Here is a 27,342-nt window from a genome sequence, read left to right on the forward strand (position 1 = left end):
CAAAAAAAATTCAGTTAGTAATAAATATTTGAGAATCATCAAATCAACATATTTTATCCTTGCTACCTCTGTTAGCTAAAACAATCGAAAGTTTCGTACAGGAAATTATTGGGCGTCTCATCAAATTAAAGCTACTCACGGATTATTAGCTTGATAGTAATCAAGTGCAAAAATGGGCGATGGATCCTGGACTATAATTACACACGCAAGCTAGTCTGAAAAGACCGCCATTACTTAATTAAAATACAAATATGATTTATCATATCAACCTACATGAATAGCCGTTTCTGTTAACATACACAACGGATTAATTCAATCGTACAACCATTTAATATGTAGAGAGATTAAGTACTAGAAAATTGTGTTTTATTTATATCCAATGTGTAATACCTTTGAGTTCATACTAATCTCTCTCTAGCATACGGCTTATATTATTAAAGGATTAAGAACCAACGTAGGAGTGGATACGCCGAATGCATTAAGTCTGGAGCCGAGTGTATTATTAGCTTTATATAGAATTATTTCTATAAAAAATCCCGTCTGCAAACATTGTATACGGATTTCATGAGATACTTTTACGAGCATCTTTACAATTTAATATGCCTATTTATGTTGCCGAAATTACCCATCAAAGTACGCTTTATTTTATATTTCATGACCTTTGCTAGACTACATTTCAATATTTTTTTTTTGTAACATATAGGTAGATACAATATATTACTATGGTAATAAATCATATTTTCAGGCAATGTTTTCGATATGGGATAACATTAAAACTTATATTGTAAAAAAACTACTTAACCTAATTATTTTTGTACCGATGCCTATTTCGATGACCTTTCAGTAAATTTGTAAGAAGTATACAAAACTGCTATTATAAAATAAAAACGTCCCGATTGTAAGGAACGGCCAGAAGGCTGATTGGTTATTTACTGTCCATATTATAAATTAATGATTAATATTCCTATGTGTGACTGTAATAAGACTACAATATTATGTTAAATATTACGTATATTTAGCACAAGTACCTAGTAATGTACGTTTATTGTTCAGGGGTATTATATCCTAGGATCATTACGGTGTGAATACTTTGGTATCTGAATGGTTAATCATTCGCCATTAAGCAATTACGTTTTAATTTGTTTGTAGCAACTACGAGCAAAGTTCCTTTGATAAACTGTTCCACTCAAACCGACAGCTAGAAGAATGTTAATAATTATTGCACTTATTAATTCAACTTTATGTTTTCGATTATTGTTAGCGGAAGAATGGCTGAATGTTTAAACTATATGTCTGTAAGGTAATAGTTGTTCTAATAGGTTAATATCCAATGAGCCAGTATCATCGCTGTATTATTATGTTATCGTTTTGTTAGTTAATTCATAATTAGTTATACGTTTTCACAAAGCATCTGTAATATTTGATTGTCTGTGTTATCATAAGACACTTTAAGGAAAAAGAATTTAACAAAGTAGAAGCAAGGAGATGCAAGAATTTCTAGACTGGACGCTGATATTATCTCATATTCAAGAAAGCCGGAATACGGAATGTTGTGCCTATTATGTACAGCAAAATGTATAGTACCGATTTATAAATTTAATTTTACTGAATATTTTCACATGATGTTGCTCTTATCTAGCGTATCAAACATTAATATGAGAATGAGAACAAGAATTGAACTTTTAAAGCTGAGCTAACATTTTCATATTAAAATAGAAATGTTAAGTCTTATTCCATGTTCTACGTGAACCTGAGGTCGTATAACTCATATCATGTTTGTGTAAAACTCGCTTACTAACGGATTATCGTACACATTATGAATATATAATGTTATACGTTCCCATTCCCACATTCATTATCTCAAAAGACAGGTGCGCAAAAAGTTACCTGCGCTTGTGCAAATACCTGGAAACGTGATGGTTATATAACTAGTGACCCAGAGGGAAAGCATTCACTGCGCGTATTACATACCTCCATTCAAAAAGGCAAAATGAAATTTTAGCGCACTTAGAATATGGTATGTGATAAACTAGTAATAATTTTAAATTACAAGAGTTATAATTTTTAAAAATTTCCGGTGTAGTGAAAATATATTAAATATTTTCTCCCATTAAATATCTCTTACGAGAATGTGATGCAAGATAGAAGTACCGCAGAAAGATACTTTGGAGCTCTCCGTTTATTTAATTAAATTCAGTTGTACACTGTTTACTTTAAACTAAATTCATTTGGATTTTGCGAGAATTCATTGCATAGCACATTAATTGCAATATATATATATATATATATATGTTTCATCTGATTATAATTTATATAAGAAATTTAGTTGTACCTTGATACATTTTTAATTAAATAACTATAATACATATGGTACGGCGTAGTATGATTAAGGAGAGACACGAAGCTTTCGCTTGGTTCATTCATTCTTCACGCTTCATTGTCTATACATTTGGTACATGGAACGTCTCGATCTGCAGTCAAATACTCTAACAAATACACAAAAAGTCGTCGAACGTCTTTAATCATGAAGAAGGAATAGGCAATGTTCGTTAATTTATTGAGTTTGTTTATTATTACCTAATATATAATAATAAATATTAAAAATTCTGTAACCAGTACAAAGGGAATTTATTCCTGAGTGACATAGACTATTATGGTTTGGATTATTAGTTTCATCAGAAATACCAATATTTTCGGACGTTGTACAAATTGTGCACGGGTCAGTTATTAAAAATATTCAAAACACGAGAAGAAATGCGAAAGAGCTTCTAACAAAGTAATTTCTTCTTGTTGGGTGCTAAATGCCTCAAAATCTTAATGGTCATTTTTGTTAATCAGTGGGTTAAAAGTTAAAACCTATTATCTTTATTTCAATATATTTTATTATATTATATAAACGAAAAATACTCAATATCAAATATTCAAAACAAGTAACGATACAAATTGTTCGCAAGCCCAGAATTTATGATATAGATGGTTAATTTTGTGTTGCAAGATATACTTGCGCCGCACAAAATTAAACATCCGAAACGGTACATAAAAAAGGACGAATTGAATAAAATTAAAAGACGACGAAGAAGTCTTTTGAAATTCTATTTTTACTTTCCTGCTTGTAAGAGAAGAATATTTTCGCAGCAAAGCTTGTTATTTTTCACTTGCTCGTTTGCAATAAATCTTGTTGTTAAACTCAAAGCTCTGCATATTATAGTACACACCTACTTAAGCGGACGGATACAAAATAACATGATCCGTGGGATATCGCTCCCTCGGGGGTGGCGATAACAGTTAGCACATCATTGTACGAATAATGTACCAACATTAGACATTTTAAACAGAGATTGAAAACTCACCAAGCTTCAAAATATACGCGTAAATCGATAACAAAGAGATTATCCGCTTTTATCAGCAACGTTATTTGCTCTCTGCAATAGATCGAAGCTGACGCAATGTGCAATGAGCTTAGAGACTCGCTTCCAATTAGTTTAGCATTTTTAATCACTACGTTGAATCAGACTAATCTAAAAGCTTTCAGCTATTCCATAGTATGACCGTCCAGTCTCATTACGAACGGATTGGTTTATTAAGGATCAATGGAAGTAATGTGGAACGTGTATCACGTAATGGAGAGAACAGAATCGGGCTTCCATGTTATCGAGGTAAAATATTAATCTATAAATTAACCGACGAGAGGCTGAGTCGTGAACCCGACTTCGTTACCTAATTTAACCATAATGATAAATTATTTATTTACATCGTTGTTCTGTCCGCTTTGCTATTCTCATGTGGCTCGGGCTAAAATCAAAAAATAGTTATTAATCAAATTTCTAAGTTGATGTTGCAAGAGGCCAAATCATAAAAGTTATAATAAACAAGAGATTACGTAATTTTTTTATGGACGCAATGAGATAAATTAAAATTTGTGAAACTTCCGACCCCATGTTGTGCTGTCGTTCATTTTGAATTTATAATTTTACAGAATGTGTTTCACAAGTCGATCCCTTTTCATTTGATACCTTAAATTTTATATTGAGGTAATTGCGACTAAATATTTAATGCGACGTACATACAGACAGATAACAAAATGAAATATAGTTAAATTATGAAATAAATAAAACATAATGCTTCCCACTATTTATTCACAGGCTTACTACAACTGCCTTCTAAAATCAAACCCTCTTTGGGAAACGTTGGAGAGAATAAAATAAAAAAATCTGCGAAATATAACCCTAAAACCTTTAATCTACACAAGGTCTGGTTAGCCCGTCCAGCTTCGTTTATCGTTGGCTCGCTCGATTAGATGGATTCCATCCACCAATTCATTCATTCATTCGATTCGCCTATGTAAAATAATCCGAGAATTAAAAGTTTGACGACATGTGACATCTGCCAAGCCGCACTTGGCCAGTGTGGTGGATTATGGCCTGAACCCTCATAGGAGGTCTGTGTCCCAGCAGTGAGAACATATAAGGGCTGATGATGTAAAATAATAGTATAAAATATTCTATTGCATTCACCTTTAGATGTTATAGAACTGCATTCCAACACCTCCAAAATTCTAAAATAAATTACACTACGATTATGTGTTTAGTTTTCAGCAAAGATTACCATACCTATCTATCCTAATATACAGATAAAATCACTAGATAGATTAACGATTTATTTCAGTATAATAATTAGTATGATTTTATCAACGTCCCACCGTCTCACCGTCCCATGTAGGTGTTTAGTAATTGAGCACCAATCACCATCATGTTTATCACGAAAAAATTCCATATTATTCTTGATAATTTTCCATTGTTAGTCTGGGCTAATTAATATGAAGGTATTAAAATAAATTGTACAAAAATACTTACATATTCCACGTATTGAGTAAAGAAGAATACAAATCTATCAGAGATCTAGATGTTTTTAATAAATACGTCGCTTGGAAATTGCAACTTAAAACTCCCTGAATGATTTCGAGTTAACGATATTGCATAAAAATAGGCCAAGAGGGAATGAAATCCAGCATCAATGAACAATTTGCATTTGATTATGAAAAAAATGTACGAAGAAGACTAGTTATTAAATGTCAGCACATTGTCTATTGATTCAATCGAATTTTCCATCCATCGTTCTCGTATCACATTTCGAGTGAATTTGATCCATCGTGGATCGCAATGTTCCAGCAGATCCTTTGTTGTTATGCGCTTCAGAACAATAGAATTATTAGCTTTGAGCCATAGCATACAAACATTTTCCGAATAATACAATCATCTATAAAATAAGGCTCGTAGTGCCATTATGTACCTACAAAATAATTAATTACGTTATCCTTTCTTTTATCTGTATTTTTAAGTTTTTGTTATGTACTAATGTTGTGAGGACTGAATAAAGATGATTTTATTTATTTATTTAATTAAAGCGATTGTAGCGTTGCGGAAATATTAACATTCAAACCTAAATTGCATCACGTACGATAACAGTCGCTCAGTTATTTCATAGGTTTAGTTCTAACAAATTTAATCGCTGTTCATAATTAATTCTGTTCCATCCCTTACGGGCTGTTAAATTTAATTTAATTAATGATTTATAAAACACACCCAATCGTAATTATCAATATTATCATTCATTATAAACTTGATATGAAATTGTAAACATGATACCTACGAGTACTTAATCATATTAATATTTTAATCTAAGTTTCCTTTTCTTACACCGTATACATAGATTAATGGATTAGAAGGATAACGAAACGAAATATGGGAGTTGAGAAATAACGTTGCTTTATGCCCTCCACATGATGCGGATAAACATATTCACCGCACCAGTAACCCTAGAAGAAGCGTATTATTCTGATCGCTCTGTTTAAAGTAGGTATGAGTCTGTCAATGTCGGGTCATGACCAGTCCAACCTAACACGTATGGCTTTTATTATTTCCTCTAAAGGATCCGATACCATTACCCAGATGGGGCATTGGTATTGAAGAGCCTTGTCTTGATTTTATTCTTTAAGCACTGCTCTTTAGCTGTTCGTAAATGTGACGTAATTAATTGCAGGTGCAAGCGCATTCAGAGGGACGCATAAAGTGACTATACTGACGGAATGTCCAAACCATTAAGACGGGCATTTCGAAGTCTCTCGAATTTACAAATACCGTACAAGATCTACTAAAACTTTAGCTTTAATGTAATGGTCCCCCAGCCACCATCAAATCACTTGTTCAATAAATCAGTCGTCTCCGATTGAGCAGTAAACCAATTTACATTTGGCTTCCGTTAAAAGTTTGCCTAAAACTATACGTATAGGCTGAAATAGATGATCTACCTGCTAAGAGACTGAGCCAGTACAGGCAGGGTCAGTACTCAGTATTACAGATCATTGGATGGAAAATAAGCAAACGACTTCGTATGTTAAAATCATTTCACGAAAATATGAATGGCATTGTAGTTCGAGGCGACACCGTTATAATTAATTTATTGGTGCCCATAATTGGGACATATTATCACAAGTGTTCCTCAACTCCGAGACGGATCGGAGTGGTAAATCGTCAGGTATAATTTATTTAACTCGTCTATTCGGATAACTTCGTATCGCATTTGCTGACTGTTTAACATCATTATTTCTGCTCTCAGGAGCTACTTTTAGCAACGTAGCATTAAATTTACGAGGACTTTCATGAATGAGGTAGGTAATAGTGTGTTTTAACTTCTCATATGTAGGTCAGGAGCTGGGAATATAATGGAAATGATTGCTATGTACCTACTCTTTTAAAAGTAGCTGTATAGAAATGTGTAATTATTGTCTTCTATCCTAACCACGTAAGGTTACAGTCCGCAGAATAGGGCATTTCACGCAAAGCGGGCACAGAAATAAGGGTCAACTTTCCGATTTCAGTTATATTTAAGTAATGTCTGTAGATACCTTCGGCGCACGTACGAATTGTAAAATGACTCTAATTGTTTTCCTTTTCCAGCTGAATTGACAGTATTTATTTATAAACTGACATAATCGTATGCTCATAATTTGATGAGCATACGAAAATGAAATGAGTATGATTATTATTTATTTATGTTTAATTGCTTGTTGAATTTTATTTGAATATATAAATTTAATTTAAATTATTTTCTGTTGTGTTATTGTAAAAAAAATCCAATCACAAATTTTATATAAATATTTCTGTATTGTTTATTAAAACAGGAATACTTCTTAAACAATGAAACTTTAAACCAAATTAGAACTTAAAAGGATTTTTGAATGCATGTGATATTTAAGTATTCCACGGAAAATTTTTCTTCGAAAACCTCCGTTTGGAAAGTCGAAATAACCTTCAATATTCTTTTTCCGCGAAATCACAGCAACTCCAATTATAATTTGACATTAAGACGACACTTACAAAATACATGAATATTTTTCGTGTTTCAAAATAAAAAGTAATATAATACGAAAGGATCCAGTATCCACGTGGAAAAATATCACAGAGAGATCAACATTAATCAGCGTCAAATTCTACTATGTTTCGTATGGTGAGTCCCGGAAGCCCGAATTCTATTCCTTACCTTTTCTAGTCCTTTCCACTATTCCCATTATCAATCCTTTCTTTAGCCCATTTAAGGTCTTTAAAGCCCTTTTAAGGTCAGCAATTACTTTGAACAAGCACTAGGCAAATGTTTATGGTAGGTGGCGGTAGTGGTTTCCATCAAAAGACCCACCATTCCATGGTCATACTATTGGTGCATCAATCATTTAAACGGTTGCATAAATTAGAATTGACCAAAAAAATATGTTCCTTTTATTTTCATGTTCACATGGTCTGTACCAATATATTTATTTTAATAATAAAAAAATAATAATTCAAAAATTTGGATTTCATATTTTGATATTTTATGTGTTTCTCATACATTTACAAATTACCAATTTCATTATGAAAGCTCACGTGTAAACTCTTTAAATTTTCGGGACCTGATTGGAAATAAGTGTACCTACTTAGAACTGCTCAAATATTGATAGACCATGTCTTCCACCCCGCAATCATTATTTAATACATAATCTCAGTTTTTACACTGCGGATCACACATCTCAATATAAATTGGCTTATTATATATGTCTTGCTAGATATAACGGTGAAATTTAGAAGTTATCTGTATAAACAATTCGTAAATTTCTACACTTATCACGTATCAAAAAGACCTGACAATATCAACTGACTAGTTGATTACAAATCTAGGTCACATGTTTCAGGACAAGATATTTGATAATACATCACGCGATACAGAAAATTGATGAAAAAATAATGAGCCCAATTTGAGTCAGTTATGTTCACAGTTCAGTCACCAATGCGGGGCAAGTAGGGCAAGTGGGGCAAGTCGCCCTGTAATCCGAGTTGACCAAATTTCCGTCAGCGTCATGAGACACTTTGAAATTCACCATCTCTTCGAACGGATGCAACAACTCGATAAAATACAATACTACAGTTTTTATTAGCCTAGAGAAAATATCTCTGGCGCTGTTTTAAATTTTGCAATGAGTGTAAACGAATAAAATTCATACGTGTACTATACATACATACAGATAATATTAACTTTCTACCCTTTCTCCTTCATCAATGTTCCCTTATGTGGATTTGTTTTATTAATATCGTATTATGATTACATATACATAATATATTGAGACAAATTTGCTCTGACAAATGATATTTGCATCGTAAGTGACATATGTGAAGTGACAACTATGTCACTTCACAACTATGTTACATACATGAGATGATGATAATTACTACGATTAAACCATGCAAAAATCTCATACAAAATGTATTAAGATACTCTTAGTTACCTCTTTGTTATGAGAATAAATGAGCAACGTGAACAATTCATTAATAATAAATCTGTTGAAATGTACTATCAGTTATTTTTTTAGGATAAATGTAACAATGTAATGTTATGTAATGTAATGTTTAATTTTGATTTACTTTTCTCTTGTATAGGTCTTTAAAGATGATAAATTTTTTAGACTAAGTGCAGAAAAAGAAAAAGCTACCAACGCACCGTAAATGTATTTTCATCTCCGCGTCTGACATAAGACCTCTCTATTTAGTGCTAAGACCAGAGAGAACATCAAATACCTCTTAAAATTTATGTTGCAAATTTTTAGACGTTCCTAATGGAAGAAGCATAAATATACTATGCAGCGATGACCAAAATAGAAGTCAACAAAAAGGTGCAATATTTAAAAAATATATATCGGCGGATTAATTTAATTTTATTGTAGGTATAATTTTTTATATATTTGAAATTTCGTATGATTGTCGAACGTTTTACTAAGTTCATCTTCATCACTTTACTTCGTGATCAATTAACAAACTTATTTATTGACCTTTGCGGCACCGATGCTTTCTTATTTACTACCACTTACCGGGACACCATGGTTGTCATCGTCCACCAGCGAATCAGTTATGGGTATCATGCCATCCACGACCACCATGTGCAGGCCCAGGCGATACTTCCCGACCACCCGGGGAGCAGTAAAGCGCTGCTTCTCCAGCAAGGTGATAGTCAGCAATTCGCCTTTGTCTACTGCCGTGGTGAGGTGCCATACGAAAGTCTAAAAAAGGATAATGTTATTAGTAAATCACTACATAGTATAAAACAAAGTCGCTTTCTCTGTCCCTATGTCCCTATGTATGCATAAATCTTTACAACTACGAAACGGATTTTGATGGGATATTTTTAATAAACAGAGTGATTTAAGAGGAAGGTTTGTATGTACAATAACAAATCTATTTAACTATCCCGTCGCAAATGTTATTCATTCGTTGTTAATGTATTCACTGAGGTCACGTTATTGATTATAATAATTCCAAAATATGAAGTAACAAGAGCTTTCTAAATATAATTCAAAATGGTAGGAGCTTGATAGGCTTTCGCTGAATTCATTAAAATAGATACACATAAAAGATAGAATAAATTAGAGAATCGTTTTATAGAAATTCATTAAAACTTAGATATTTTTACACATTCAATTTTCATTCCGTTCCGTTCCGAATCCTCATATTTTACGTCTTTTATGAAACAAAATATAATTGAATAAAGAGTACATTTGAAATATTGAAAATTATTTTACCATCCTAAATAAGAACACAATAATGGGAGTTATATGGGTGAGGTATCAAATAGAAATGTTTAGCAATTTTGCTGCAATGAAGTCATGCAATAGTATTCCATGTAGGTTTCGCGTGTACTCAGGATCTCAATACAAATCCTTTCGCTGGAGCTTGAGAATTTTCTCACGTATCGCATGAACGCAAGCTAGGATAAGCAATTTTTCAAATGTCATATCACATCTGTTTCAACCTGTATCAAAGGGAGATACATATTACATCGTACTTAGTTTTCTTGTAGTTTCCGTTCGTGTCATTTATTTTAGATATGAATCATATATAGGGATTCTGAATTGGATAAAAAGAATTTTTTTTTTGCATAGTTGATTTGGATTTTTCAATTTGTATCGAAATCGGAAGTACTACATTCAAAATTAGTACGTAAAATATTAGTCTAAATTGATAACGCAATCTAATAGCATAATTCATTAAATAAGGTGAAACGTAGTCCCAATGGGCAAAGAGACTTTGCCTGGGTTATTTGTTTTGGGTGAACTGAATGTACCAAGAGTTCATATTGGTTTATAGATAAGTTAGCTTCGCTAATCTGAATCCGAAATGCCCCACTATTTAAAAGTTTACAGATCGTATATAAAATTAACTAAAATATCTACACTATTGCAATAAAATACATAGTACAGGAATTTAATATTTTTATGGGTAATTGATAATGTCTAACAAGCCACTGACGCTTTATTCTCTGACAGGCCATTAACAAAACAATTAAAAACTTTCGGATTGAACTATTTCCTTTTTTCTTGATAGTAATGAAAATTATTTTATACCAATGTCTACTCGGCACTCATCATCGCGCGATCAATGCTTCCGTGAATGGAAGAAGCGCAATATTGAGGCTATCTATCTCACCAGGCGGCTTTTAATATAGACTGAATGAGCTAAGCAGTTAAAATGCAATTTTTCATTTCAATGGAAAATTATCTACTATGGTAGAAGTAATGATTACATTGTAATACATTTAGTATTTCCCATTCATATTACTGAATCTGTGCGCTAAATGAAAAAAGTGTGCTATATTATTTCACCGTAGTACTGTGATATATAAAGATGAAATACTTGGATAAGATTTTTTATTAAAGTATGTAATATGATTTTATTAATGATAGGAAATAATAAATATATAAAATAAAAACAACAATTTAAACTATAATAACTATAATCCGTATTAAACTGTACATTTTACTTAATCAATGAATATTGTAAATAAACAACTTATTTTTTTTAATTATTTGTCTCAATTGACCTATAAGTGTGTCGATTCTACAAAATCTATTTTCGAATACACGTTTACAAACAAACAGTGTCATTTTACGCCAGATCGTGAGGGGCGTCTAAATGCATAACGCAAAAGATAACCCCAAATGGACGTCTTTGTTGATAAATAAATCTCAATTCTAGGAAAAACATGTTAAATATAATTTGTTGAATTAAAGTATCTCAATGTCTCGAATGTCATTAGAACTTATGGCTTTACCCTTAATGCGAGCTACGCCGCTACAGAGAAACTTTCTCAATCCAACGAAGATGTATTTATCTTGTATATTTTAAATGTAGTATACTTACTACTTTTTAATTCTTTTTTTTTTTTAAAGCGCAGTTTTTGTATGCTTAAAATAAAATAAGAGTGATAATATTTGAATGTGAAATGTTTTTCATTTAATTGACACTATGTTCTTTACATAAACCTTCATAGGGAATAATTGTATTTTAATTCACATTAGATTTATATTAACATACATAATAAGATAATAACTTTAGTTGGATTAAACATAATTTTGTTGATCAAAAGGGATAGCGAAAATTGATAGATATATACATATAAAAATAATACAACGATATATAAATTAATTAATTATTCTCTATGGAAACTATTTATTGAATGTTATGAATACTATTGTCAAATTAGAGCGTGTCTGTTTAAACTCGAACCGGTAAATTTCAGGTACTGATTTTAACAATGAGTCGGACATTCTAGGCATGTGTAATACACAATACGCGAAAATTAGAGATCCAAATTGGATGTCGTGCTCTAAAATTAAACCTTTGATAGGTGTTTGCATTGAAATTTCAACTATTTATAGATTGTGTTGTTTCATCATTTCATCATTGTCGATAAATTGACAATGCCCTGAAATTGCATAGCATTGGTGCTGTTTCAGGGCATTGTAAGTATATCGTGATTAATGTATTCGTAAATAACATTTATCTTCAAAATAATAATTTAAATAACGTACCTGATTAACAGTAATCAGTTCCTCTGGGTCCAATATTGATGATGAAGTCTTTCGATTACCTGTGAATAAAATAAATTTTTAAAGGTTTTTGTCTAAAATCTTATATTTTTCTGATTAGTAAGTGCACTTTTAATAAAGACACGTAATATCCTATGCTACTAATGTTAAATGCGAAAGTTTGTGAGGGTAGTTGGAACCAGTGAACAGGTTTTGTTAATACTTGGCAATGATGTAGTTTACGAACTAGAATATAATACTAGGGTTTTCTCACGGGTGAAACCGCGCGACATAGCTTGTTAGTATAGATCATTATTATTGATATACTTATAATTGCGTTTATAAATTTACCAACATTATAAGATAACAATAGCATGCCAATTTCGTATCCTATAAGTTTCGTATCGTGAAGAAGAAGTTTATTACATTTATATATTTCTACGTAATTTATCTCCACTTTTGATAGGTAGATAGGTGCACTCGGTTGATAGATAGATAGGTGTACTCGGTGCAAAAATAAAATAAATGATTAGTTATTATAGATGGCATAATAAAAAATAAATTAATAAATTACTACAAATTTTACGCAACTTGTGCTTAATAAAGTTCCTTTTTTTTATGTTACAGTCGGCAATGGAGCTGGTGGGACGCCTGATGGTACGCGCTACCACCGCCCATGAACATTTGGAGAGGCATAAGGTTCATTGCAGACCTTACGCCTCTACAAATGGATTACCGACTTTTTGGGAAGGGATTAAGAGAAGATTGGCGATAGGAATAAAGGAAAGGATTGGGAAGGGTAAGGAAAAGGATATGGGCCTCCGGCTCCCCCACTCACCGAACGAAACACAGCAGAATGCTATTTCACGCCGGTCTTCTGTGGGGGTGTGGTACTTCCCCGGTGTGAGCTGGCCCAATTCGTGCCGAAGCGTGCTCGACTACTTATCATGATTATATATAAAGTAGGCATTTTAATTAACTTATCCACAACCTGAGCCTAATATTATTAGGTACATTATGTACTGATTAGCAGACCCGAGGTGTACCCGTGGCCATTCTGTTGGGCGTCGTATATCTAATTATGTTATTTAAATTTATTCATACTATTAATCACAAACAAGCATAACCTGTGTCACTGAGGAATTAATTGTTAATTACGCGTATATATTTTCTATTTATAAATCATAATTGAATACGTATTTGGTAGTGGTTAGCGCCTTTGACTGTAGATAGAGATTTCCCAGGTTCGATTCTCGGGTAGGATTTAAATAATTATTGTTACGACCTAAGCCTGACCCTCTCTGGGAGCTATGAAATTATTGGAATAGAGTATTATATATTCTCATTTGCTATATGTTTGTATATATGTTAGAGTGGGTGTTAATGTGTGTATTTAAAGTCTTTTCTGAAAATTATGAACTGAAAAAAAAATATAGCACCGGTTTTTTAATCTTAATTCTTATTTATAGAGAGAGTATTCGAGCTACAACTACTCACTTAACTTTTACTGCCTGTCCTAAGGGAACTATATATTACAACTATTACTTATACATAGACAGGCAGATAAATGTTCATTTTTTAATACAGATATACAGATTTGGATTCCATATCGATTATGTTTTATCATAGCTAATTTTTTTCGATAAAAAGGGATCCGTTCGTTTGAGAATTATAGAATATGGACTTGAAATTGTTTTTATAATAAATTGCAGTTTACTCATGTTGTATAGGTTTGATATAAGTGGTTAAATCTGAAGCGTATGTTTTCAAAATTTGTATTCTGAACATTTAGCTGATAAAAATCTTTACATATACAAAAATAACCAAAATAACAGACTGTTTAAAGGTTCGTGTAAATTATTAAAAAGGGTGTTAATAATTAAAAACTAAAAGGGAGGAGAATTCTCCGTGGATTTGCCCAACTCACATAGGCTCTGTAATAATAATTAATTACTTTGATGAATGATTGATGGGTTCTCTGCGGTATAATAGTTATTGCAGATTTTTTTAGTAATAGCGGGCAGCTGAGCTGTTGGTTCGACAACTGAGCTGGTGGTTCGCCTGATGGTAAACGATCACTACCGCCCATGAACATTCGCAAAGGTAGTGCCTCTGCGGAAGCGCTGCCCACTTTTAGTGGGTAAGGGAAAAGGAACGGATTCATGACAGGAAAGACGGAATGGACTGGGACGGGTGAGGAAAAGGAAATAGGCCACCGCTCGCTTGGTGGTAAGCGATTATCACCGCCCATGAACATTTGCAACGAGAGCCACTAATGAGTTGCTCGCTTTTAAGGGATTAAGTTGTTAAGAATAAAGACAGAATTGACGACGGGAATAAAGAAGACCTCTTCAGTTCCCCCACTCTCCGAGCGAAACACAGTAAGCTACTATTTCACGCCTATCATCTCAACACCAGGGAAACTAACCCCTGGGGTTGTGGTAGTTACCCCGACATGGCCCAATTGGTACCGAAGAGTACTCGGCTCCCACAATTGATTCATATTTCACTCATTCGCTCTATCGGTTGTTACTGCAATTAATTAATGACGGGGCAAACACACACTTTAAGCTTCCATTATTTTATTACAATGCTTACAACATATATAGATAAGTTTTTTATATAAAGTATAAATAACTTATCGATAATACGTTATTTATAGCAGTATTATTATTATTTATTTATACCTTCCAATAGCATAATTCTATAAAAAACAGAACCCGCATAAAATCCGTAGCAAAAGTTTTAAAAATATCTAAGTAAACATAACATCAGACGGCGGTAAGCGGCTTTGTTTTATAACTACTACTGATTTAAAATATTATCGGTAGGACTAGAATTACATTAAGCAAGGATGTGCGAACAGCGAGCTTGATAGCTATTACATGATGTAATATAAATTTACAGTCGCTTAATTTCGCATTTTTAATGACACCATACTTTTTTAAATACGGGCATAAAATTATAAAATACCTAATTACAGCAAAGAACTAAACTGCCCGTCTCAGCGCAATCAGCTTACAAATATCACACAGTTTGTCATATGGGGTTTACGTACCTAATGGTTTCAAAGTGATTGCTCCCTGGGGGAATTGCTCAAGACGATTTAGGTGTATAAATCATAACAGCGCTATATGCTATTTATATTCTAAAATTAATGGAGTCTTATCTAAAACAACGGCGTTGAATGAAATTGTTTTAGAATAACAATATAATAAGCACAACACAACATAAAGAAATACAATGAGCACAACGTTACTTAGAAAAACTCTCGTTTAATCAGCGCCACAAAGATCAATATCAAACAATATTGTTGTGTTCATTGGTTTTGGGCAACAAGGTAGGTAATTACGCTGAGATAATCATTTGTGCCCCGAGCATTCAAACGAAAGCATTAAAACAAAGTGTTTTATCAAATACGAGTGAATGTTGTCTTTATTCGGGTCTATTTTATTCTGTATAAGTACATAATATAAGTAAATTGTGTACCTACCTATACTGAGAAATATTTCATGATATTATCTTATTTAAATTGATACCTACTTAGGCTACCTATCCATCTGTATGTTTCATCGCGCCTGAATCATTGAAACGATTTTGATGAAATTTGATACAGTGATAGGTCAAGACCCGAGAAAGGACATAGGATAGATTTTTAACCCGGAAATAAAACAGGATTGGCAACTAAGCGAGTAAAACCCCGGGCTGTATGTTTTCCCTTGACCACGCTGGCGAATCCGCATACGAACACCTACTTTGATATAAAACACCAACTACAGAATCAATCGCAACGAATATTTCATATCGAACGAATATCGTCGTAAAAATCAATTAAACCCCATATTCAGGATAACCATTAAGTTGAATCAACATGTTGAGGAGTTGCCAACATTGTGCTGGCAAAATTGATTTTAACATCAAAATACAAACAAAGTTACCAGCAACAGTGTTGCTCAACAAATGTTTACCACAAATATGAGGACAGCTCGTCAACGCTTTTGTATTATACCTATTTTTTCAATTACTATTAGTCCACCTTGTAGAATACTTTAATTCCTTTCACGTTAACCATAATTAACTTCGATCGGTCATATCGTTGTTACAGGGCTTATGGCCTTAATGTAAATGTGAATAATATTTTTCAAGCCGTAATTATAACGTGCAATTTTAAAGAATACTGTGTTTAATTATACATAACGACTCAACAACATAATGTGTGCCCGTATATTTTGCAGATGTTGAATAGAAAAGGTCAAGTATAACATTTGGGCAAATGTATGAAAACAAAGAAATTACAGGCACAATTGCGTGATCAATATCGTAAATATTGATTAATTATTCATATAGCTTCTGTTATTGTGCGTTAAGAGAAATATGATTCACACCTTTCACCTAAACAGTCATATAATATTGCTGTAATATGCTGCTTAGCTTCATGGAGGAGCTAAGATGGTTCCAGCTTTGACTGGCTATCCCCTCCTTTTCTTTCACGCAAAATAGGCGCTTGACGTCGAGTTGCAGAAAACGTGCCCGAATTATTATTATAGCTGTAATATTATTTTTAATGCTTAAGTATTATACTGAATGAAGAGATCAGTGACCTAACACACATTGGGTAAGATTCCACTGATTGATCCTGAAGATATTTTGATCTCAGGCTTTTTGACTTCATTCGTATGAACTTTAAACATGAACGTTCTTTAGGCTTTGAATAAATTTAAGCTTGATGTATAGATATAATACTTTCCTTCTCGAAGTTGTGCAGATATCGTTTTCAACATAAAACTTTCCAGATCTCGATTATTATAATTCGCCAGAAAATGGCCATAAGACTGATCAATGTTTGCTAAGACGTTATTTCTATACATGTTATAGTGCTGTTGGGTTCTTGGAGTTGCGTATCAAGTGTTCCCGATCTTAAAATTTATACTCTCAGCAGAAAATACACATACCATCTATCTGATATTTACAAATTTAAGTCTTCTCTGCTTACCTCGCCTACTCGTCTACTCAGTGGGAAATTTCATTCAAGTTCCGGTATTTTAATTTAAAGAGGTAATATTGCGAGTTAAATCTGCAATTAACGTAAGAAAAGGATTTCGAAATACTAAGAAAGTGTAAAATAATTTAAAATTTTATAATATGGGGTTTTTAATAAATTATGCATATTACAAATTCAATGTTATTTCAATAACAGCGGTTTCTTTACATGTAGTTATAAGGTTTCAAACTGTTTGATTAGTTCACCAGTGATCAAACTCAAGATCCTATCACAACAGATGATAACCATACAAATTAATGAAATTAACAATTTCAAATTTCAAATAATCTCCATGAATAAATTGTATTAGAGAGAATATCTTATTTGAGGACGTTGAAATAAATATTTAATGTTAAAGTGGTAATAATGTACCTAATAGAGGTTATACCCTACATGGGTGCTTTTTTAGAATTATAATTTTATAACTTTAAGGGTTAAAGCATCAAAGCAATTATTCATTTAAACAACGTTAAAAAACGTGAGAGGTTTTAAATTCGTATTTGTTTTTATGTTTATTTATCGATAACTGAGGGGTTTTCGGGTAGTGGTTTATTTCCATATTAGATTCTAAGACGGTTACTGCTTTCCCAGGGAGGACTCCCTGCGCACAAGTGGTGCAAAATAAAATCGTGACCGAACCCTACTTGTGATGTGTCGTTGTTTAGTCTACTTTAGATTCAGGTACCAAACATGACGTTTCATTTAAAGGTTGCGTTTTTAAATATTTAGAGCCACTTGTCAGCATTATGTTGCATTTAAGTACAATAATTTTAATACATATAAATTAATATTAGTCTGAGAGTCGAGCACGCTTGAACGGGAAGGTACCTCGCACACCCAAGATCAGTGTAAAATAGTAGTATGCTACCGTATTTCGTTCAGTGAGTGGGGGAGCTGGATAAGCACAAAAAATTTCATCAAAATCGGTCAAGCCGTTTCGGCGGAGTATGGCAACGAAAACTGTGACACGAGAATTTTATATATTAGATTTATTTTCAAAGTGAATACATAACAATATTCCGCGAACGATTCAAGTCTACCTATAAAAATCGAGCAAAAACGCGGAAAAATAATCACATTCGTTGTAAGGGAGCACACTTAAATATTATTTTATTTGTTAGTGGGTATAACGGTAACCGAATTTTGTTTAGCAAGATATAATTTTCCTACAAAAAAAGGTCGGCGAAGATATGCATTAAACAACTCCGACTTAAGACAATTATGATTTTATTATTACGTATTGATTGTTACATACAGGTTCTGGATAGTTAAACTGGATTGCCGATTTTACAATACCCATTGGTGCAGCGTAAAGTTATTTATATGATTAATGCTAGTTTGCTAGCAATTTCATGTTCAATTTGTTCAACCTAGATGCATCAATATCGGTTTACATTAAATAATCGCCTGTGCACGGTGCTGGTGATTTGTCCATCTCAGGTGTTTGGATTGCGCTAATGGAGATCCGATATCTCACATAATGAATAATGTGTTTGCACGCTGTGCCTTTACAATAAATCGACGTATAAAGTATGCAAATTAATGTTGATAGTACCATAGCTTCGAAACATAAGCTTCTTTTAATGGTATCTTTATCATATTTAGATTTTCTTCTTGTGTAGCACGACATTGTCATAATTTAATATACAGATGTTTTATAGCAGTTTACGCTGCAGCTGTTACAGCAGTCAAATAAAATTCTAGAAGCACTTTTGAATCGTCATAACGTACTTTTTATATTTATCTACCATTTACCATTGGTTTAGAAAGTATTTTTTACGGAGAAGAGTTGGCAAGTACTGTGTAGTTTCTCTTTGAAAATCATGCCAATTATACTTTTTAATTCTACATAGGTCATGTTTATTGTATACATAATAATGATGCCAAAGCATTGTTCTGTAGTTCTTAAGCGATAACATTTTATAGATTTTCATCTTTCATATATATTATAAAATTTTATAGTAAGTTCTCCGAACTAATACATTTTATCGTAAGTTTTAAATTTAGTACTACGAAACTCTTTAATACTACGAGTCATCTATTATAAAAGCATATACTTTGTCTTATATTATATCAGTCAGTCTCTTAAACGTTATTTTACAGTGGCAATACTTGAAAAAAATCTCGGACTGTTTACGAAATCCTAAGATGTAATTTGTTTAACGTGTTTACGGCAACGGATTTAGAAGTGCTGCATTTGTACTGCGTTTGTCAAGCAACATGGGGAAATTATGTTCAGAGTATGGCTACCGGTTTCCCCGGTCTAAAGCTTCCTTAAACCTACAAAAAATATTCCTACAAGCACAATTATTTCTTTTTTAAGAAAATAATAGACGAAAATAAAAAAAAGAGCTGTTCTGATTAGATTGATAAATTGATATTGTTGCTAAACTTCACTGACTATTTTATGGCATACATTAATAGTTAATCAATACCATAGATTCGATTATACGATATATAGATACAAGTTTGTTATTGTTTATAAATATTGGGTAACAAGATGGACCTACACGCATAGTGAGATGATGTATAAATTAGTTAAGGGACTAGGCACGTCTTTACTGCCAAGTCTAACTAACAGTTGTTATCAAAGCATTTTGCTTATCATAGCTCCATATGTATCCAACTTACTAGCACATTAATTCGCACATTAAATAGCTTAGTTGTTGGTACTATGTCAGTTAATGCATGAAGAAATATGTTATAGCCTTTGTGCTATTTTGCAAATAATTTATATCTAATAAATATATGAGCTTCTATCTTCTGAACATAGACAATGGATATGCAAAGATGAATGTACAATGATAATAAGAGTAATTAAAAGGGGATTATTTACCAATATTAATTTATGTCAGGTCTAAGTAATATTAAAATATTGTAAGCGCGTGGAGTTTCTTACAATGAGTAAAGCAGGAGAACTTACAACCTACGGTCATAGTGAGAGCCTAGGAGAACATAAGAGAGAAGAAACTTATAAAGTTGTAAAATTTTGTAATGAGTTCTGTGAAATAAGAAAGTTTAGAAGTAGAAGAAAAAGGAAATTATTATTTGAGTTGAACCATCGATTGGGCCTGAACGATTATCGTAAAATCCAGCTTGATTTTGATCATGAAATGTTTAAGATTATGTCCAAGTTTTCTTCGGACGCAACGGACGGATGGAAGGAGCCAAGCGTCAATGTTAGCTAGAAAGTAAGCTATCTATTGTAGAAACTTGGTTATAAAAAACCAATGAAGATAGACGATCTTGAATTTTCATTTTGAGACAGTATATAGTTTAGGACTTAGTTTGTAGGTATTGAGGGAGTTGGAAAATATATTCTAACCTATACTTTGTGGCCACCGCCATCTCTGTCAAATTTTCATCATAGCTAAGAACCACCGCAACGGAATTGTCTGTCTAATGAAAAAACCGCATGGAAATGGGTTCATCCGGTTCAAAGCTACGATGCCATAGAGACACACGATGGCAGACATCGACATCATTATTATTACCCTCTTGCGGTGACTAGAAAACATGTAACGAAATTCGTATCGTGGATTTATCTTCAAATGTCGTGCATACATACTTCTTTGTCCTGCGAAGCCTCGGTCCTCGGTCGGTCCTAGTTAAATGATAAAACTGGACCCTATAACTAAGACTCCGCTGTCCTCCTGGTCATAAATTAGTTGAGTGACCAAGTGGTCAAGAGCAAGTGCTCTTTAGCACATTTGTACGGAACCCTTAGTTAGAGTCGCGAGTTCGACTCGGACTTAACCGATTTTTATTCTAACTAATTTGCCAATAGTGATAGGAGATGTTTTTATTCAATTTTCTGGTTTTCAGTTTGTAAGTGAAACTGTACCGCCGATTCTTTTTTACATTTTCAGTTGTATGGGGTACTTTTCCTTGTATTTAGTTCGCGAGTATAGCAAAGCAAAAGCCTACACTTAATTTTAAAATAAATAATAAAAGGTAAATACTTAAGTTACAGGATCATTATGTGAATTCCAGTGAACTCATTATGATAACGCCGTGGAAATCCAAGAAGGAACGCATTAACATGAACAATAAGCCCATTTAGTGGATGGAATGCGTAAACAATGGTCTATTAATTTAATGGTTATACGGTATCGGACCACCACCGGGCCACCAGGCAGGAGGATATCTCAGATTTATAATTAGTTCACAAGTGGACTTGTCATTCTCGCACCAGCTCTCAATAGTTAAGGTCGTAAGATTAAGTAAAAATTGTAATTTATTTAAATATTTTTTTTATAAGTAATCTCGACCCAGTTATTTTTACTGGCGCCCAACGTGGGGCCTAACGAGTGAATTAAAAGTAAATACATAGTAATTACGAAAAATTTCACGAAATCCTTTAAGATTGAAAGTTAGGTTAGTTTAGATTGTTAGCTAGTTAAGTTCGAGGGAGGAAATGAACAAGGAAGTTATCATCGGATATTTGCTGTGAGTACCGTAGCATAATCCTTTCACCATTCCTTTGAATTTGAAACCCCAGACTTTTGTATATAACTATAGGGATACTGGAGAGACTCACTCTCCTTCTGAAAGTGAGAGCAGTCTTACTAATTTGAGTTATTCAACTTACTGTTATAATCCAACTGTCGTACACAATATGGATCCAAAAACCTAGTTATTTTTACTGGCCATCTTCAGTAAATAAATCATTATAAGTTTCGCATAAATTACTAATATATAATTTTCATTAGTCATGTGATGAATTAAAATTTCACTACTCGGTAATATTAATTTACGTTCCTTTAAATCTATTTTAGTATTAACTTGCTCAATCATATCCATTAAAATATCATATTGATCGCTAAAATTAAATACCCAAAACTTCATTGTTCCTTCATCCGTATTAAAGTATTTATACCAGAACGGAGTTTCGATTAAACCTACATGAATTGACGTACCGTGAGATGTACGAGCTGAAAATTTCTCGGGCTTATAATAACTATTAAAATATTTTGACGCTTTTTCCGTCATTAACGATCTCTGACTGCGTGTATCAATTAACACTTTTAATTTCGGATGATCCGTTTCAAAATACGGCAAATAAGATTTGACACAATCAAATTCTATGGCCCTTTGTTTTGAGAGGCCTTTTTGTAAAAAATTGCTTCATCTATGTTATTATTATGAAAAACTTCTTCTGCCACTAAACCTTTACCTAAGTTCGTTTGACCTGGGCGTAATTGAGGCGCTGTCCTCATGGACACGTCTTCCGTTTCGTTAACATTCCTATTCATTGGATGATATTGATTGCGTTTAAAAGAGTTATTTTGTTGCTTGTTAAAAACATTATTTGGGTTTGGCTTCCAAGGATATTTTTGGTGGAAGTTATTATTATTCTGGTTATGATTATAATAATTATTATAATTCATTCATTCATTAAGGATAATTATGCTTTTGATTTATAACATTGGGTTTCTGTTGCGGATAACTCTGAACGCTTCGCGGCGGCGGTAAAATACTTGAAAATTTTTGCTTAATATTATCGAACCTGCCCTCAGCTTCTAATTGCAAAATTCGGGCGGCCGTTTCTTCAAAACCACAGTTTGACACGTAAATTTGGCCATGGTACGGTAAACTATTCCTTAATGCATTTTGCGCGGTATTAGTATATGGTTCCATTACTTCATCAACTAATGTCTTCTCACTATATTTATCTAATAACTTACTTCTAACAGAAAATGTTATAATAGTTGAATTGAAGACTGTTCGAATTTTAGAAGGAAAGTGGTATATTAGTCATAAGTTAGAAATAAAACCAATTGTATTTAATTTATAAAGTATTCAAAAATCTGTAAACTTTGCTTATAGAAAGTCTAAGATAGATGATGTTAATCATGTATATCAGAGAATTAATATTATATTTGAACATGTTAGAGAGATACGTAAACATTTAAATATTCAAAGTAATAATAGGCTTAAAAGAGGATTAATTAGTAGATAGTGTTATAAAATCGATAACTGGTAATTTAGATCAAAATGATTTAGATATAATTCAGAAAGATTTAGAAACTGTAAGAATTGCTTATAATAAACAAGTATCGATAACGGGTGAAACTTTAGAGGAATATAATAAGCAGATTGCAAATATTACGTTAATTCAGAAAGATATTAATAATCAATTGTTATCTATGTTAACTAGTAAAGCGCAACAAAAGGCTGCTATATCTTTGTTATTGCAAGCTCAAACTTTGCAGGATGTAAGTGAAAATTTAACAACAGCTATTACGTTTGCTGAACATAAAATGTATCATTATAGTATATTACAATCTCAGGTGTTAGAAGATACGAATTATAGTATTCCAAAAAAAATTGTTATATCTAGAAATGTAAATGATTTAGAAAAGTTTATTACTGTAGATTGTAAAATTATTGATGGAATAGTATATTTTGTAATAGAAACACCATTAGTTAAGAATAGTCTATATTGGACAAGAAAAATTGTACCTATAATCCAATATAACCTATCCTGTTCCTATCCTATTATGCGAACGGTTACTTTGGCTTACAATGAAGAAGAAATGTATGAAGATGAAGACTTTATTGAAATGAATGAATTAATTTGTAAAGGAAATATTTTGACGAAATATACTTGTGAATTTGAAATATTAAATACGATGAATAGCGAAAAATGTCAAATGGTACCAATAAAGTGTCCTAAGGAAGAAATTTTTGAGATATCCCCAAAAGCAATTTATATGTATTTTAATAAGACAACTGAAGTTGGAATTAAGTGTAATAATCATAGATAAACTTTATGGACGAAGCACACTAATATACTATATGGAGAAAATTGTGAGTTGAATGTTTCAGGAAAAAACTTATTTCACACGAGGGAATCAACGGACAAAATAGTTATTGGAAAAGTGGATTTACAGCCAATGGAGACTGTAACTGAAATAGAACTTAGCATGTATGATAGAGAGAAGATTTCATCTAAGCTAAATGAATTGAAGATGATTCCTGCATTTAATTTTGAAACTCACGATATTATTCAATATGGTTGGAGAACTTTTATAACTATTGTGATATTAATATGTTTAATCTATGTTAAAATTCTCAGATCCAGGTTTCGTTCAAAATCCTGTACTTCGAATTTGGAGGGGGACAGTAAAGCAAAGCAAAAGCCTACACTTAATTTTTAAACAAAAAATAAAAGGCAAATACCTAAGTAACAGGATCATTATGTGAATTCCAGTGAACTCAATATGATATTTAAGCAGTTCATAAGTGGATTCGTCATTCTCACACCAGCTCTCAATAGTTAAGGTTGTAGATTAAGTACAAATTTTAATTTATTTAAATAAATTATTTTTTTTTAAAGTAATCTCGACCCAGTTATTTTTACTCGCGTTTGATCTCAACATTCGCTTTGTTTCAATTTGTTTTTTTTTTGTTATTTATTATTTTTTTTTTTTGACGTGACAACGTCTTAAATTAGGTTGCGGCTCGGAGTCACTCATGAAAAAGTGTAACGCCCGGTAACGTTACGATGAGTCACCGAACTATGATCGGTCCGCCGCGCGCGCAGCACTAGAGAATTAGGCGCATTGAATCGGCGCGTGCTTGTGTCTCTGTCTCTGTCTTTTTAGTAAACAAAATATATTTTCTATAGTTAAAATTTGTGCAATTCTTATTTTCATTCAATTCCTTGTTCCTATTGTGCAATTTAATAATATTCATATCAATCAATAAATATTAAGAGAAAAAGACGTTGTCACGTAAAATCTTCGCCCGTAAAACCGACTTTACAGGCAACCATTTTTTTTTTTTTTATGTCATAGCGGGCAACTCAGCTTTTTGGGATAAGGTAAAAGGAATGGATTAACGACTGGAAAGAAGGAATTGACTGGGACGGGTGAGGAAAAGGAAACGAGCCTCCGGCTCCCCCGCTCACCGTACGAAACACAGTGGCATGCCACTATTTCACGCCGGTTTTCTGTGGGGGTGTGGTACTTCCCCGGTGCGAGCTGGCCCAATTCGTGCCGTAGCGTGCTCGACTCCCTCAATATAAATGTTTGTCTTTTTATTGTGTACATGCTTTATTTTTCTATAGACAATATATAAGCTCAATGGGTGTTTGCTGTTTCATAATCTGGGCTAATATTTTGTTGATTCTTTTCATACTTTAGGGTGAGCCACGCGACGGCACCGTGTTTTTGTCTATATAGGCTTTAAGGCATGTGGGTATGTTCTGCCAAACAACAACTTCATTTTTCACAAAAAAAAAGACTCCTGATTAAATATAGAGTACCAAAATGTACCATATAGAATTCATATCACTACGGAGTTCATTCGCTGTTAAAGTACTTCTTATAACTAATTAAAAATGATAAATAATAAGCAGGATAAATTATAACATTTTCCCGTAGTTAAAAGCAAATTAAAAACCAAATTAATTAAGTTTATACGCATTAACTTACCTCTGAACTCCAAGGTAACGATTCTTTCTACTTTGGATTTTATTAATTTAAAACGCTTTAAATAAACGGTGAGCGACATGATTGCAAATTTACTTCATGCGACAACGCGATTTATTAAGCAACGATGAAACAAAATACAACAACTTCAAAACTGTCCACGGCGGACATCGCGATGGCGCGTTCCGCCGCGCATATTTAAATCTATACCTACAACTTTTACGTGACTAGGATCAGGGTGACCTTTCTCGACGACCGCTCACGATGAACGGTGGAACTGAAATGAAGCTCAGGCTCCGGGCAATGAGGTGCTTCGAGCCTCCCTCGCGATGGAACGTGGGGATGGGGATGGGGGCAAGCGGCAGCGCGGGTGCGTAATAACGCCACCGATCGTACAGCCTTTGTATTTTGTAAGCTGATTCGGTCATGATTCTAATATGGTCAAAGATTTACCCCTTCGTGGGATTCTGCTTAGATAATATTTTAATAGATAAACACGTGATTATTTTGAATGAAAATCTTTAACGAAAATGAAAAACACCGTCATGATGGAGACTGCGAAGAAGACTTACATGTAATAAATATGTTTGTATTGCGTTTTGTTCATTTTTGCCCTTTTATTATAATATTTTACACAAATAAATGAGTAAATAAAATTTCCGTGGTACGTTTTTATCAACAAAATGAAAATACAAAATTATTTTCTTATTGATAAGGTTATTTTAATGCACACAATGCAAAAATGTACCTATCATTCTTCGGTAAGAAAAAGGATCGGATAGCACATTTGTCTTACTTTAATGTCATTTGAAGCAATAAAATTATTTTGTTTATTAGAAAAGTTCTCTAAACCTCTCACCCCACCGACAAAAACAGGAAAAACACATGTGAACAAAGGACGCGAACACGACGTAGTAACTTTGTTGTCCATATGTCCTTCTAACAATATCAAACTTGCCAAATATCTGTTTTGTTTAATTATATTTCAATAGTAAATCCCTTTGTTTCAAGCGTATAAAGCTTAGGCTTTACACTTTGTAGAGTTTACGAATGATTTAGTGGCTGCAGTCTTTGGTGGTCGGATTTCGTGAGTTTTGCCTAATCTTTGAGCGTCAAAAAGTGATTCCAGTTTAAGATTTAAGTTTGTTTACTAAAAGAAAATTCTCTTTGAACTCCAAGCCAACATACACCTTTTGTGAATTATTAAAATAAATACAGTTCCTTTATTCTCCTATACTATAGTATATTTTCATTAGGGAATGTTTAAGTTATAATAAATAGCTCCTTGTAAATAACCCTCATCGAGGGAGTACATTCTGGAGCACATATCGGAAAGAACTCATTTCCCAGAGCTAATGGTATTACAGTTTCTATCTTAGGTTCTTCATAATAACGTTGTGGACAAAATGCATCTTTGAAAGAGAGGGATATAGCCAACGATTACATTATAACAAACATATAGGCTAACTATTAAAAAC

The 27,342-nt window shown here is 32.9% G+C and overlaps 1 protein-coding gene across 1 annotated transcript in view; it reads right to left on the reverse strand.

The window, feature by feature from the left end:
• The window catches only part of LOC119835878 (otoferlin-like), a 66,524-nt gene extending 40,410 nt beyond the window's left edge, over positions 1-26,114 (reverse strand). Inside the window, exons 1-3 of the mRNA XM_038360956.1 lie at positions 25,868-26,114; positions 12,389-12,447; positions 9,392-9,580 (exon numbers count right to left, since the gene is read on the reverse strand). Coding sequence (XP_038216884.1) covers positions 9,392-9,580; positions 12,389-12,447; positions 25,868-25,946 — 327 coding nt within the window. The 5' untranslated portion in view covers positions 25,947-26,114. The remainder of the gene's footprint in view (positions 1-9,391; positions 9,581-12,388; positions 12,448-25,867) is intronic.
• Positions 26,115-27,342: the final 1,228 nt, after the last annotated feature.

The sequence above is a fragment of the Zerene cesonia genome, chromosome Z (genome assembly GCF_012273895.1).
Source record: "Zerene cesonia ecotype Mississippi chromosome Z, Zerene_cesonia_1.1, whole genome shotgun sequence".
In the NCBI taxonomy this organism is placed as follows: Eukaryota; Metazoa; Arthropoda; class Insecta; order Lepidoptera; family Pieridae; genus Zerene; species Zerene cesonia.